General features: G+C 37.6%; 1 protein-coding gene across 1 annotated transcript; it reads left to right on the top strand.

Annotated features, from left to right (window-relative positions):
* Positions 1 to 1328: 1328 nt before the first annotated feature.
* On the top strand, positions 1329 to 2304 carry LOC139947549 (galanin receptor 2b-like). Its single transcript, XM_071945490.1, has one exon. The coding sequence runs from the start codon at positions 1329 to 1331 to the stop codon at positions 2280 to 2282; it is 954 nt and encodes a 317-aa protein (XP_071801591.1). The 3' UTR covers positions 2283 to 2304.
* Positions 2305 to 15567: the final 13263 nt, after the last annotated feature.

The following is a 15567-nucleotide window of genomic DNA, read 5'->3' on the forward strand; positions in this document are numbered from 1 at the left end:
TATCTCCTGTTATACCCCCTATGAATCAGTGTTACGTTGACAAACGTTCAATAGGCCTAAAAATGAAGAAAATAATTGACAATAAAAAACACAGAAAACAAAAGGAAGGACAATACAAATTGGAAGAAAAATAATAATAAATTGTTATGGGCGAAAGCCAGCTGCGTCCGCAAACAAAATCACAAGAATATTGATGATTTTGCACTTTTATATTCCGTTTTGGCACAAACTGTTACGATCAGTGCCACCCGTGAACCAATAGTCAGTGCCGTCGTGAGTGATTGTTTTCCCCCATGCGAAGATGACGATTGAAGCACAGACCGCAGGTGGTACTGTTAAAGGCAGTGGACACTATTGGTAAATGCAAAGACTAGCCTTCACAGTTGGTGTATCTCAACATATGCATAAAATAACAAACCTGTGGAAATTTGAGCTCAATCGGTCATCGAAGTTGCGAGATAATAATGAAAGAAAAAAAGCACCATTGCAACACGAAGTTGTGTGCGTTTAGATGGTTGATTTCGAGACCTCAAGTTCTAAACTTGAGGTCTCGAAATCAAATTCGTGGAAAATTTCTTTCTCGAAAACTATGGCACTTTAGAGGGAGCCGTTTCTCACAATGTTTTATACCATCAAGAAAGGTTTTATGCCAATAATTATTTTGAGTAACTACCAATAGTGTCCACTGCCTTTAAAGGTGGTTACTTTTCTCTTCTGCTCCCCGGGTGTGCAAAATAACCAAAATACATGGTAAATTTTCCCCGATTTTTATTTTTTTTCAGAAGGAGTTATGACAAACGATGGCTGTGTCGACGCGGAAACCCAACAACTTTCGCATCTTAACATAGACAATGCAGAAATAATTTGTTGCATACCAAATGTTATTGGTGCAGGATGAGCATCAACTCCCATCCAGGAAACGACGAGTGCAATATTCTTATGTACCGACTTTCATTCGTGCGTGAGAGTTACTAATACAATAATTTTGTCAGTCCTGTTATTTCGTACTTGCATCGGCAAAGTTTTTCAAAACTTTTTTTGAGCATGCGCGTCAAAGCCATCCAATCAAATCATGTAGAATTCACTGCGAGACGTAATTTGACCAATGAAGGGTTGTGAAGAGTTGCCCAACGCTAAATGCATTGCATAGCTGTATATTCACGGTGTTGTAAACGTCAAGGACTCAAAATCAGTGACTTCGATAAATTGCTTTGGAGAGGAATCGTTTATAATATAAACCCTCGTCGTCGAGGTGTTGACACGATGTACTTGTAGTCCTGTTGTGTACGGAGCAAGACAATTGCAGGTGTATTTTGTGAAAGCACACCATGGAGGAAATACTAAGCTTGCGAATCTACCAGACCCTCGTAGGTATTATAGGCATACTCGGTAACGGCCTTGTATGCGTTGTCATATGGAAAACACCCGCTATGCAGAACCGTACGAATGCCTTCATCTTTCACCAGGCTGTGATCGATTTTCTCGGCTCAACTATGATCTTGCTGAAGAGTGAGGTCCCTGTTCCAAACCCCATTCCGGACAACGCCTTGGGTGTTTTCCTCTGCCACGTCTGGTACACATTCATCCTCTTCTTCTTCTTCGTGCTGTCGTCTTTCAATCTCCTCATCTTGACGATGGAGCGGTACTTTGCCATCGTCCATCCGTTCAAGTACCAGGTGATGTTCTCCTCATGGCCTCACTTGAAAGTCGGTCTCGCCATGGCGATGTGTTGGGTGTGCGCTATAGCCATTAAGTCCTACCTCCTCTTCATTTACGACGAGCAAGACGGGGTCTGCGCCCCTGTCGTGAGATCGCAATTCCTTGGCATTCTGACACTCGTCCTACAATACGTGCTACCGGTGACTGTCATGCTGTTTGCGTACATTCGCATTAGCGTCGAGATGAAACGGGGAGCGGCTCGAGTTGGTCCCACGAGCGTGGCCGAGCACAGTGCAAGCGGTTCCAACGTGCCCAGCATGGCCGAGTCTCTCCTCAAGGCTCGACGCAACACCTTCAAGATGCTCCTAATCGTCTTCATCACTTTCCTCGTCTGCTGGACACCGAATCAGGTCCTGTTCTTCGCCTACAACATCGGGTTTTACGTTGATTTCGAGCACTGGCTCTTTCTGCTTTCCGTCGCCATGGTGGCGACCAATTCTTGCGTTAACCCGTTGATTTACGGGCTGAAATATCGACAGTTCCGTAAAGGCCTACGGGAGATGGTTTGCGGTCGTCGGAACATCCGGGATGAGTTCGGTACAATGAGCAGCAATGTCCCATAACTTGGGAAAACACCATTGTTTGTTTTGAGAGTCATCGGACCTAATTACCAAAAACCTTTCGACCAAAGTCACAATACTTATAAATTAATGTGCAGTGACGTTGGTTGTTTGAATCACAGCGGGAAATAGATTACATCGAACACTTCATAACTCAGAGGTCCTTGGCGTGTTGTGTGGGATTCGTCATATCTTTAAAGACTGAACACTATCGGTCTTGTCAAAGACCAGTCTTCTCACTTGGTGCATCTCAACATAATGCATAAAATAACAAACTTGTAAGAATTTGAGCTCAATTATTGGTCGTCGAAGTTGCGAGAAAAAAAAGTGAAAGAAAAAACACCCTTGTCACACAAAGTTCTGTGCTTTCAAATGCTTGATTTCGAGACCACAAAATCGAATTATGAGTTCTCGAAATCGAATTCGCGGAAAATTACTTCTTTCTCGAAAACTACGTTACTTCCGAGAGAGCCGTTTCTCACAATGTTTTTAAACATAATACTACCATCAGCTCTCCATTGCTCGTTACCAAGAAGGGCTTTATGCTAATAATTATTTTGAGTTATTACCAATACTGTCCACTGCCTTTAATATCAACATATATGACGTTGATAAAAGACGACGCACAGCAAGATAACTAATAAAGCCACTACACCAAGGCCAATCATTTAGGCATCTATAGGAGCCAATCAGTTACACTGTTTGTTGAAGGAGCTAAAACAGCATGAGAGACGGGTAGAATTTCCGATGTTTAATTCAATTATTTTTATTGAAAACGAAAACGAGAACAAAGTATACATATTTTTACCGATATAAAAAGGTAACACTATTTGTGTTGTAAACCACCGCTTGACATTGTACAATTTGAAAAGAAAAAAAAAGTAAAAGAACCAAAGTATTAATTATGCAGAAAAAAATATCTTGTTGTAAAGTGCAACTTGTGCTATAATCTGATTCGAAGATTTAATGTCCTTTTATAGTATATTCATAAGAGTCAAAACCATATTACTGCAAGTATTGATGATATCTTGTTTGAATTCGGAACCAGGGTAAATTCTGACCCGTTCATATTTAACTGTTCACGGTTATTTAACCATTATACGATCAGGGCCACGTTTCATAGGGCTGCTAAGCACACAGTTTTGCTTTGCGTAAAATTTCTTCCTTGATAAAAAACAGTATTACCAACCAAATGTTGACGTGATTTTCCGGATAAGCAAACAACAGCTGAATACCAGTAACAAGCAATATAAAACAAATGGAAATTTGTGTCGGTAATTCTGTTATTATCAATGAATAAATTTCATGCTAGGCCGTTTTTCGTGCTTAGCTGCTTATCATGATTGGGCTAATTTATTTCGATCATAATGCACCTATGTATTGTATAATCGCACAATTATATCGTATGTAACTCCAATGATATAAATTTGGGTTTCACCTATATCGAAATGTGTTAAAGCCATTGGCCCCTTTCGGTACAGAAAAAAAAAAAAAGTTCACAGATTTACAAATAATTTACAGGGTTTACAGAAGGTAATGGTGAAAGACTTCTCTTGAAGTACTAGTCCATGAAATGCTTTACTTTTTGAGAAAACGGTAAAACAATATAAATTCTCGTTAACGAGAATTACGGATTTGTTATAAACACATGTCATGACACGGCGAAACGCGCGAAAACAGGAGTGGGTTTTCCCGTTATTTTCTCCCGACTCCGATGTCCGATTGAGCCTAAATTTCCACAGGATTGTTATTTTATATATTAGTTGTGATACACGAAGTGTGGGACTTGGACAACACTGTTTACCGAAAGTGTATAATGGCTTTAACACTGTATACTCAGTACTTTCCCGAGTTATGTGGGAAAACACATTTATTTATTTATTTATTTATTTATTTATTTATTTTTTCTCTTGATGTGGAGTTATACTACTCCGTTTATTCAATAACAATTATCAGCAACAGCATACATCAATACAACAAGCTCCAATATTATATAACAGATTAAATGAGCTACGGGTTGTAATACATAGAAATTAAAATTGATAACATACAAACAAGAACAAGAGACATAAATATTTATATATACAATTTAGCGTGACCTAATCACGGTGATCGAGAAAAACAATGGGTAGAAATTATTTCAGACAATCAAGGTTAATAAAACAAAAATAAATAAACAAAAAGGTCATAAAAAGGAACACGGTGACGGCCTTTGGTGAGAAAAGCATTTAGTAATCGAAATTGACATCATCATTAACAGTGAAACACAACGCATTATTTCTAGTGTAAATAGTTTCAAAAGATTCTGGGCTCAATCTGGTCTTTTCCATACGGAGAAAGTATTTCAAAGATTTTTTTAACTGAATGATGATGTCAATTTCTGCTGGTCTGGAATAACTGTTGAACACCTTTTTGCATCTTATATTCCAGATCAGTCTGAGCAGTTTAGCTACGACAATAGCCTGAACTGGTTCTAAATTATAACCAAGAATTCTATTAGAGTCATTCAAATAATAGTGTTTGTTACCAGTATATTTTCTGAGCAGTCTTTCCACAAAGATCCAAGCCTCCCACGTGTGGGTACAATAAATAAAGATATGTTCGTGATTTTCATTGTTAACGTTACAAAGCGGGCATGTTAGTTCTTTAACGACACCTATTTTCAGCAAAACGTCTTTAGTTGGTAGAATTCTATGTCTAAGTTTGTACATAAACTGTTTGTCATCCGGATCCATTAACCCATTTTTCCAATTATTCATCCAAACTGAAGCCCAAGGTAAGTCTTGTCCTAGGTGAAAAATGTGTTTCCATTTAACTTGCACCTTGGGAGAAACAAATTTACACATTATGCAGTTCACATAATTAGACTTCACATTAGTTTCACAAATAGGAACAGTTTTGCTTTGATGATCACAAATGGCAAGCCAGTTACTTGTGTGCACTGCCGGTCCTTCTCTTTTCTCATTGATTAACGTATAATCTATGTGTATTTCAATTCTCTTCAAAATTCTACCAGCATTAATATGTTTGATTTGACATGCTCTGGCAATATCATGAAAGGAGAACAGTTCTCCGTGTCTGACAACATCACCCACATTATAACAACCCACAGATTTTAGAAGAGGGCTCTTTAAAAGTGATTCATCCCTAGTAACCCTGACATTGTTCCACAGTGGAACTTCCATGGCTTCCCAAATGCTGGTAAAATTGCATAAAAGCTTCCCTCCTGCGTACTTAAAATCAACGATAAGTTCATGGTAAAACGGGGTGATTTGAAGATTCTTACGAATGTTAGCAAATATGTACCATTCTAAATGATCGTCTGCTCCGGCACATTTCAACCAGTAATCAAAATACACTTTCCATTTACCTTCAGAGGATGGGTACCGAACTAACCATTGAAGCTTAAGACTAATTAATTTACTCTCAATACCCAAAAGGCCCATCCCCCCCAATTTTGGGGGACCTATGATGGTATTTCTCTTGATTTTCTCCATTTTCCCACTCCAAAAAAATTTCCAAATACGATCATTCATCTTTTTGATCCAGTAGTTGGGACATTCAAGCACGCTTCCCAAATAGTTAATCCCTGCTCCTATCAAATTGTTCACAATAACTACTTTACCATTTAAATTGAGGTGATGTTTGGACCATTTGTCAAGAGTAGAGCTAATTTGGTTAATTCTGGGACCCCAATTGTCTTCAGGCGTAATGTCAGTCCCAAATACGATACCGAGAATTTTAAGTTTCTTAACAAATTTGAAACTACCAGGGCTTCAAGTTCTACTTCTCCAGTTCCCTAACCAAAGACCTTTAGATTTATCAACATTAAGTTTAGAACCGCTACCTTTACAATACACGTTGAGAATGTTCTGAATTACATCGAATACCTTATTATTGTCACTAACAAATATATTAGTGTCGTCAGCATGTTGGATTAAACGAACACTGCATTCCCCATTAGGGGTAACAATACCTTTAAGTTTACAACTACTTCTGACTAAGGAGGCTAACCCCTCCGCACAAATGGAGTACAACAAAGGAGATAATGGGCACCCTTGTCGTAGCCCTCGTTCAACCTTAACGGGAGCGCCAATAAAATTGTTCAGGATAATACTACAATAAGGATTACTGTAAAGAACTTTGATCCACTTAATCAATTTCGGTGGGATACCCATTCTGTCCATAACAGTAAACATATAAACCCAGCTAATACGATCGAAAGCTTTTTCTTGATCTATACTTAGAAGACAAGCTTGTAAATTATTCCAGTTAGCAAAATCAATAACAATCGTAAAAGCATAATATTCTCTTGAATATTTCTAGAGGCTACCCCACAAGTTTGCTCTTCGCCGATAATAATGGGCATGATTAGTTTCAATCTGTTTGTGATCACTTTAGCCAGGATTTTATAATCCACGTTGAGCAGACTAATGGGACGCTAGTTTTTCAATTCGTATCTATCGCCCACATTTTTATAAAAGAGTCTAATCAAAGCGGAATTCATAGAGTTACACATTGTACCTTTGTTAAGACAATCCTTATAAACATCAATCAAATCTGTGCTAATAACATCCCAATAGGTTTGATAGAATTCTACAGTCAGACCATCGTGCCCTGGGGACTTATTTGTGTTCATCTGAAAAATAGCTTTCCTAACTTCGTCGGCTGTAATTTCACAATCAAGGTTAGACTGGATCTCTTCAGGAATTTGTTTGGTTTCTATTTTGGAAATAATGCCTTCTAGGTGGAAAGGTGATATTTCCTCTGCCTTATATAAATTACTATAGAACACATTGGCACAGTTCAACATAGAGTCTGACTGATTAGCATAACTACCATCGTCGGTGTGTAATTTGTCGATTTTCGCATTATTTACTTGCTGCTTTTCCAGGTTGAGGAAACATTTAGAAGCTTTTTCGCCTTCATCTTTTACAGTGTTGCGGATTCTAATTTGTTTTTTTTCCCACTCATTAGTCTCATAGATTTTAAGCTCAGTTTCAATTTCATTAATAGTATCAGTGTCACAGTTTAAGCCCTTACTCAGTAAATACGCATGGCGTTTCTGTAAGTGAACGAAGTGACGTTTTTTATCAGAGGCTTTTTCTTTTCCAAAGTCCCGAATAATTTCCTTTGTTCTAAATTTGCCACTTTCCCACCAGTCAGACACCTTGTCATAATTATACCTTTGTGTTCTCCAATAACTCCAAAAGGTAACAACCCTGAAATTGCAATCTTTGTCTTTCAGCAGACTATTATTGCAAATCCATCTGCCTTGGCCGTGAGGGGTGTCAATATTACACAATTTAAGACCTGTAACTTGATGATCAGACAGACCACTGGGAATAACAGAGACCTCATTAACATTATTCGATAGATTTGACGAAATAAACAGATAATCAATTCTACTGGCTTGATTGCATCCTTTATGATAATGAGTGTAACCTTCTTTATCTGGATGAATGGTACGCCAGGAATCAACCAGGTCTTTTTCTTGAAGTACGTTAGTTAAAACAATTTTACTACCATCTCTAATTGGATTATCAAGGTTACAGTTAAAATCCCCTCCTACAATCCAATCGTCTACACTAGTGATTTGGTCGCTAAGATTATCGAAAAACTGAGTACGTTGGTTAATCTGGTTGGGGGCATAGACAGAAGCAATGCAAAATGTATTTTTGTTCCAGTCAACTTGAGCTTTAATAAATCTACCTTCATCGTCACGTGTAATATTGGTAACATTTAGACTGACCTTGTGAGAAGTTAGAATTGCTACTCCTCTAGATTGTCTATTTCCATGACTAAAGAACATTTTGCCTTGCCACTGCTTGTCCCACACAACTTCATCGTTTAATTCACTGTGGGTCTCTTGCAGGAAAATGAGACCAAATTTCCGGCGACATAAAAAATCAAAAAGAACATTTCTTTTCAGATCATTCCTTAATCCATTGACATTTAGTGAAGCAATGGATAATAGAGACATAAACACCAGTAAATGTATATTAAACCAGTTCATGTTCGTATTGGTGATGAGGGTATTTACACCTTTTCAACTGGTCTCCCCCTTCCCCTTCCTCTTGGAGTACTTGGCTGACTGGGCCGACTGGTGTGCTCTTGCTTGTCATTACTCTTGCTTGTAGATGGTTGCGAGTCAGAATGTGTGTCCGTTGTTTTCCGTACCCACGAGGTTCTTTTTTTCCTTCTTCTTCGTACTCCTCCTCTAGTGTAAACGACGAATCCATCTTGGTCTGTTTCATCCTCGTCCATAGGAGAGTTGTCCGATTTACCGTCGTCATAGTTGACTCCTTCACGACTGTCTCTGGATCTGTATTTTGTTGTAGTTTCCCTTTCCGGTCTGTTTATCACAAATTGCTTCCCTTGGGATGTTAACTCGGGTTCGGATGTGTTTTCTTGTTCGGAGCGCTGGTTATGTACTTCTTCCATGTCAGACTCCTCTTCATATCTGTCATCTCTGGACATCTTGTTGCTTGTGCTTGTACTCTGGTTCTCTTCTGGTGATTTTCTTTTCATCGATTTTGATGGTTTTGCCTTGAGTGTCACTTTGACACTTCCTGTTTCAACAGCATCATCCCAAAGTGATGGAGGACGACTTGACTTTCCATTTTCTTTTGTTTGACCTGATTTGGAGGCAGCTTCAGCGAAGGATTTCTTGTTCATGGTAGCCTTTTGGGGTTCAGGTTCAGGTTCAGTTTCTTTGGTTTCAGTAGTGGCTTTGTCCGTTACGTCTGCTTCCTCGTCGTCTTAGTTCTGTTCTTCATGGTCGGAGTTTGTTGGTCTTTCCCTCGGTACATATATAACCTGAGTGCTTTCTGTGTCTCGGTTGTCTTCCTGGTCAGACTCATCCGTCGTATTGTTGTACTTGTCATTTGTTCTATGCCAGTTTGCTTGGTGGCTATAACTCCCGCATACGAAACATCTCCCTCTTGCTGGGCAGTCTCTTGCAAGATGGCCGGGTTCTTCACATATCTTACACGTTCTTTGCTGCCCTCTGTATCGGACTGGTAAAGTGAACCCACCGACTTTCACATAACTTGGTACCGCTTTTTTTAAGTTCTTTACCAGACAGCTTCGGACACCGGTCTCTATATCTTTGTTGAAAACGTGGTGTTGTCTCCTGATGTTGGCCACTGTGCCGTAAGGTGAGATAGCATTTAACACTATCTGATCGCTCATCTCGTACGGAACCTTGATGTAAATTACTACACTGTTCTGTATATTCGCCCTTTCACATTGGATAAGTTGCTTCTGGAGAATCATACCTCTATTAGCTAGTTGGACGCAGTCTTTCTCGTTGTCAAAGGACACGTTAAACCAGCCATTTTCTAGTTCAGCAATGCATTTCAATGTTGCGACCGATTGAAGCTCTTTCTGTACAGCTGTATGGATTTCTTCGGGCGTGACGCGGCTTTCCATTGATCTCGTGTTAAACCTCACCGTGTTGGGCCTATTGAGCTGACCCATGATTCAAAATGGCCGTCTTCCCGGCCTTTCTCAAATACGAAATTCTGAGGCACCAGGCCTCAGAACCACCAATATTGTTCAAACCGCACTCAAGATTTGATGTATGTCACCTACCCTACTAGGAGAAACGTCAGTCACTGTCACTCGTTGCCAAAAACGGCTGATAAAACGCAATTTCACCAAAATAAACAGGAGCGATGTTGAAGCACGTCTTGCGCCCTCAACGCTTTATTTATTTACTTATTTATTTATTTATTTATTTATTTATTTATTTATTTATTTATTTATTTATTTATTTATTTATTTATTTATTTATTTATTTATTTATTTATTTATTTATTTATTTATTTATTTATTTATTTATTTATTTATTTATTTATTTATTTATTTATTTATTTATTTATTTATTTATTTATTTATTTATTTATTTATTTATTTATTTATTTATTTATTTATTTATTTATTTATTTATTTATTTATTTATTTATTTATTTATTTATTTATTTATTTATTTATTTATTTATTTATTTATTTATTTATTTATTTATTTATTTATTTATTTATTTATTTATTTATTTATTTATTTATTTATTTATTTATTTATTTATTTATTTATTTATTTATTTATTTATTTATTTATTTATTTATTTATTTATTTATTTATTTATTTATGTAAAGATCTTTAAATTGATTATTTATTTACAGGTATATTTAATCGGGTAAGTTTCGAACCAACGACGTTTGCAATTCTAGAGCAGTGGCATACCAACGGGTTTTTCCGTTGTTATCTCCCGACTCCGATGACCGATTGAGCCTAAATTTTCACAGGTTTGTTATTTTATATAGAAGTTGTGGTACACAAAGTGTGGGCCTTGGACAACACTGTTTACCGAAAGGGTCCAATGGCTTTAATGCACAAGGAACAGCTATCGTCCAATCATTTGCCTCCTTTGACCCCAGTGAAGGCGCTGAACAGATCATTATTTCAAAAAGTCACTGTTCTCAAAGATCAGTAATGTGATTAACGCACGAAAGAGATGGGAACCATCAAAAGCTCAAATATGGCCCCTGAACATGTCTGGAAGTACCGCCGAGAGAAAAGTCACAAAATTTGGACAATTTTAGCCGTGTTATTCGCAAAAAAAAGGTATTTATTGACGGGAATAACAGTGTTCGTACCCGGTCTTCACTGCGTGGTAATGACCTTGGTTGGTGGCTGGCGCCAGCCACCAACCCGGTGGCCAACCCGTATTAGTAATAATAATACTAATAATAATTTTAATAGTGATAATTTAAAAAAATATGATCTGATATTGAGTGTTTAGTTCATGCATTAATGTATGTTTGAATTAAACCAAAAGATTTAGCAGTCTCCCCAGCTTCACGGTTCACGTCACACCAAATTGAAACCATTAGCGGTTTTGCAGTTAATAACGATACTATAAGCTAATATTGTAGTCCCGGCAGAATAGACCCTTCCCATGAAATATGTAAATTGCACATAGCGCGTGCGCACTAACGTTTTGGTTGGCAAAATGAGGGAACATCGCGCTGTTTTGTACACGGATAATGGGTGCGTGACGCATACGCGATTGCGCGTCTGCTTAGTGCACAACTCTATAGACCTTTTCGCAAATATCGGGGCGCGCGCGTAAAGCTTGGAATTAGGTGCATTGTGGTCTAGCTGGTAGCAAAATTTCATTCATATCTATCCCACAATGCACCTCATTCAACAGTCTGCGCTTGCGCATTGGTATTTGCGATAAGGTCTATGGCGTTTGCCAACCAACAGGGTCTGTACGCATGCGTGCATATGATTAGCATATTTCATGGGAAGGGTCCACTCCTTCCGCCCAGGTTAGTAGTTGAAAAGCAGGCCATTGGTTTAAGAACTGAGAAAGTCTACCGAAACATCCGAACAAAGCTACTTCGCCGTAGTAAAATTAATAGAAAGACAGTTCTCTAAAATACAAACTCTACATTGCAAGTAGATACACAATCATGGTATTACCGCTAACAAAATAGTATGTAATTTATACCTCGCCATCCAATGCCGCAAATCCCATATATACACAACTAGTCCTTGGACATAATTCCCGGCAAATCCCTTTAACATGTACCTTGATGCACAGTCGTGTATGCTCGCCCATTCAGTTGGGAAATATGTTGACATAACGGGTTGGCTGCAGGCGAAATATCTCTGGAAATTGATTATAGTTCAAGCAGTTTATTCAGTATGGATTTAACTCTTCAAGATTATTCCTCTAAAATTATTTGATACCTGTTGTACGTGGTTCTGTCAAACTAATCCATGACATGCGTTTCACTATAATTGCAACCACTAAAGGAACATCAAAAGGAATAACAAAATTGTTATTTGGTGTTGCTTACACAACAGTTGCTGGCAGTGTAAGCACTTTGTGTAATCGACCATAGTACATATTCTGACAAACCTGTATACGTTTGAGAACGATCGGCCATCTGGGTCACGAGAAAGTAGTGACAAATCGATCTATTTCATATTATGTTGAGCGACACGAAACGCGAAAAGCCCACTGAGCGATTAAGTCAAATTGGGAAGTAAGTTTTATTTTTCTGACATTTCAGACAGAAAAAGTATTTAAAGTGACTTTTCTACTGTCATCATCATTTGACTGTGACAGCCTTTTGTTAATCCATGATCTTATAGGAGTTTTTTTTTCTTACCAATTCTGCAATGTTCCTTTAAGTCACGAAACAAAATTCGTCTAAGGAGACGAACATTATTTTAGCATGTAAAACGTACTTTCGTGATATTGTTTAACTAATTTCTCAAAAACTTCAGCACATCAGCAAGTAACATTTTATGGTAGGTTTTCGACTATCATTGTCTCTTTAACGGTGTTATATAGTTAAAAGTAAAATTGTTGACAATGTTTTATGTTACATACAGAAAGTAAAAACATATTTAAGACGGCGGACTTCGATTACACGCACTAAATAATATGTAAACTAGGGGAGAGGAATTTAAGGCCTAATTCTTCTGCTCAAGCAAACATTTTCAGGGAGGTTTAATTTGAAAATGCTTCGCCTGAAGGTTTTAAACTTTAATCCCATTTAATAGTTCCTGCAAATTCGAAGCGATTTGTAGGCCTACACGGTAGAAAGTGTCAATTTCGAGCCAAAGATGTATTGTGAAGTGAACGGCATGACACGAACTAAATTGCCCATTTATTTGAGTAATGGCTAAGAGTGTGTAAAATAAGATATTGTGCATTATTCGAACATAATTACTGGGCCAAGTTGATTTCAACCATTATTAGTTCTTTCAACAAGATCAAAAAGCACTTTAAAATGAGCAAACCAATGAAACTTAACTACCAGATTTATTACATTAGATATAAATATGTTTTGAGGGGTTTCTTGATAATTGGGAAAGTGTAACAGATTGTTATGGATACTCGGGGAGCAACGTTGGAGAACGTCTGTGAGCAGATAAGAGTGTTCTAATGTCATTGTTTTACCTCATCGTAATAATTTTTTGTGTGATTTTTAGTGTGGAAAATGCAATAGCTAAGTCGTCCCAAGTTTTGATTTTGTTTCAATAATAATAATAAAGAAATAATAATCTGTATAATATTTATAGGCAGTGGACACTATTGGTAATTACAAAAAAAGAAAATATCAGCATAAAACTTCACCTGGTAACGAGTAACGGGGAGAGATTGATAATATAAAACATTGTGAGAAACGACTCCATCTGAAGTAACGTAGTTTTCGAGAAATAAGTAATTTTCCACGAATTTGATTTCGAGACCTCAATTTTAGAATTTGAGGTCTCGAAATCAAGCATCTGAAAGCACACAACTTCGTGTGACATGGGTGTTTTTTCTTTTATTAATATCTCGCAACTCCGACGAGCAATCGAGCACAAATTTCCACAGGTTTGTTATTTGTATGCATATGTTGAGATACACCAAGTGGAGGACTGGTCTTTGACAATTACCAATAGTGTCCATTGTCTTTAAATCGAAATTTTCTCTGAGACAAACTGCTGTAGGTATTTGTTTTTAATGTTCAATGATTAACTATAACTATAAGTTGCAACGATATAAAGATTTCGTAAAAAAAATGTATAGTCTTCGTTCACGGGACTTACACGAGGACACTTGTCTCGTGGTGTTGTGACGTCATTTAGAGATCGTGGGCACTTAGAGGAACAGACAATCAATAAGCCAGACGGTTATTAAGAGCCTCACGGGAGAAGATTTGTTTCAGAAATGTCTTAAGAAAGAAAGATTAGCTTGTGTTTTTGTGCTACATGAGGAAGTTACATTATACCTACCGATCAATACGGAACTGCACCGCATCTGAACTTATCAAGACTTATACTACAGTCGAGCTGTTCTGCGCTCAGCAAGTCAACATCTTCTGACTGAACCACGATCTTATCACTCCGGGGGAAACATTATCTTTCCGTCCTGCTGCCCCTCGTCTTTGGAACAGTCTTCCTCACAACATTTCGCTCTATTTCAACCCTCAACTCCTTCAAAACTTCTTCTAAAACTCTCCTCGTGTTAACTGTAAACAACGACACAGTTTAATTTGACAATGTCTTTTCTCTGATGCTCCCTTTGTCGCTCCTTGCGCCCGTACCGGTGAAGTGGATATGTTGCACTTTAAAAAAATAATAATTATTTCAAAACATTTGACTCGTATCTTGCAGTAATTAACTCCATTAGAGTGCATGTGTACTACTCTTAAATAAAATCTAAAACGCACAATGTTATTCCAATTCTCATTTCATATTCAATTATATGTATTAAAATAAAACCATTAAAATAAAACTATATACTTATGCATTCCATAATACTGTTTTCAAGTATTCTGTTAAAGTTAAAGGCAGTGGACACGTTTGGTAATTGTCAAAGACTAGCCTTCACAGTTGGTGTTTATCACCATAAGCATAAAATAACCAACCTGTGAATATTTGAGCTCAATCGGTCATCGAACTTGCGAGATAATAATGAAAGAAAAAACACCCCTGTCGCACGAAGTTGCGTGCGTTTAGATGGTTGATTTCGAGACCTCAAGTTCTAAATCTGAGGTCTCGAAATCAAATTCGTGGATAATTACTTCTTTCTCGAAAACTATGGCACTTCAGGGGGAGCCGTTTCTCACAATGTTTTATACTACCAACCTCTCCCAATTACTCGTCACCAAGAAAGGTTTTATGTCAATAATTATTTTGAGTAATTACCAATAATGTCCACTGCCTTTAAGGGAAGCTTTCTACCATCGTTATCTTCAAATCGTATGTAAATCTGTGGACATTGTGCTTTATTTCGTAGACAAAGAACCGGGGCCCAATTTAATAAAGCCTTTAAGCACAAACATTTGCTTAGCATGAATTGTCTTCCTTGATAAAAACAAGATTACCAACTAAATTTTAGTTTGTTGCATACTGCTTATTATTGGCATTTAGCTGTTGTTTGCTAATCCTGAAAATCACGTGGAAATGTGGTTGGCAATTCCGTTTGTATACAAGGAAGACGTTTCATGCTAAGCACTTCCTATAAGATTCATAACCTGCCACCATTGTGAATGCTACTGTACAGTTCGGCATCCATATAGTCGGGTTCTGGATATTAATTGGCTCGTCTTTTGCTGCTGCATATCATTTATAACTGACATCACTGTTGGAAGCCCACTCTTTGAAAATTGTTAATGAGTCATCCATGCGGGGTTCAACTAATTCAATAACGCTCCACATCAGTGCTTGCACAAGATTATTCAATTTACATACACATGACAAGAACAACATACA

Source organism: Asterias amurensis, chromosome 14, assembly GCF_032118995.1.
Source record: "Asterias amurensis chromosome 14, ASM3211899v1".
NCBI lineage: Eukaryota > Metazoa > Echinodermata > Asteroidea > Forcipulatida > Asteriidae > Asterias > Asterias amurensis.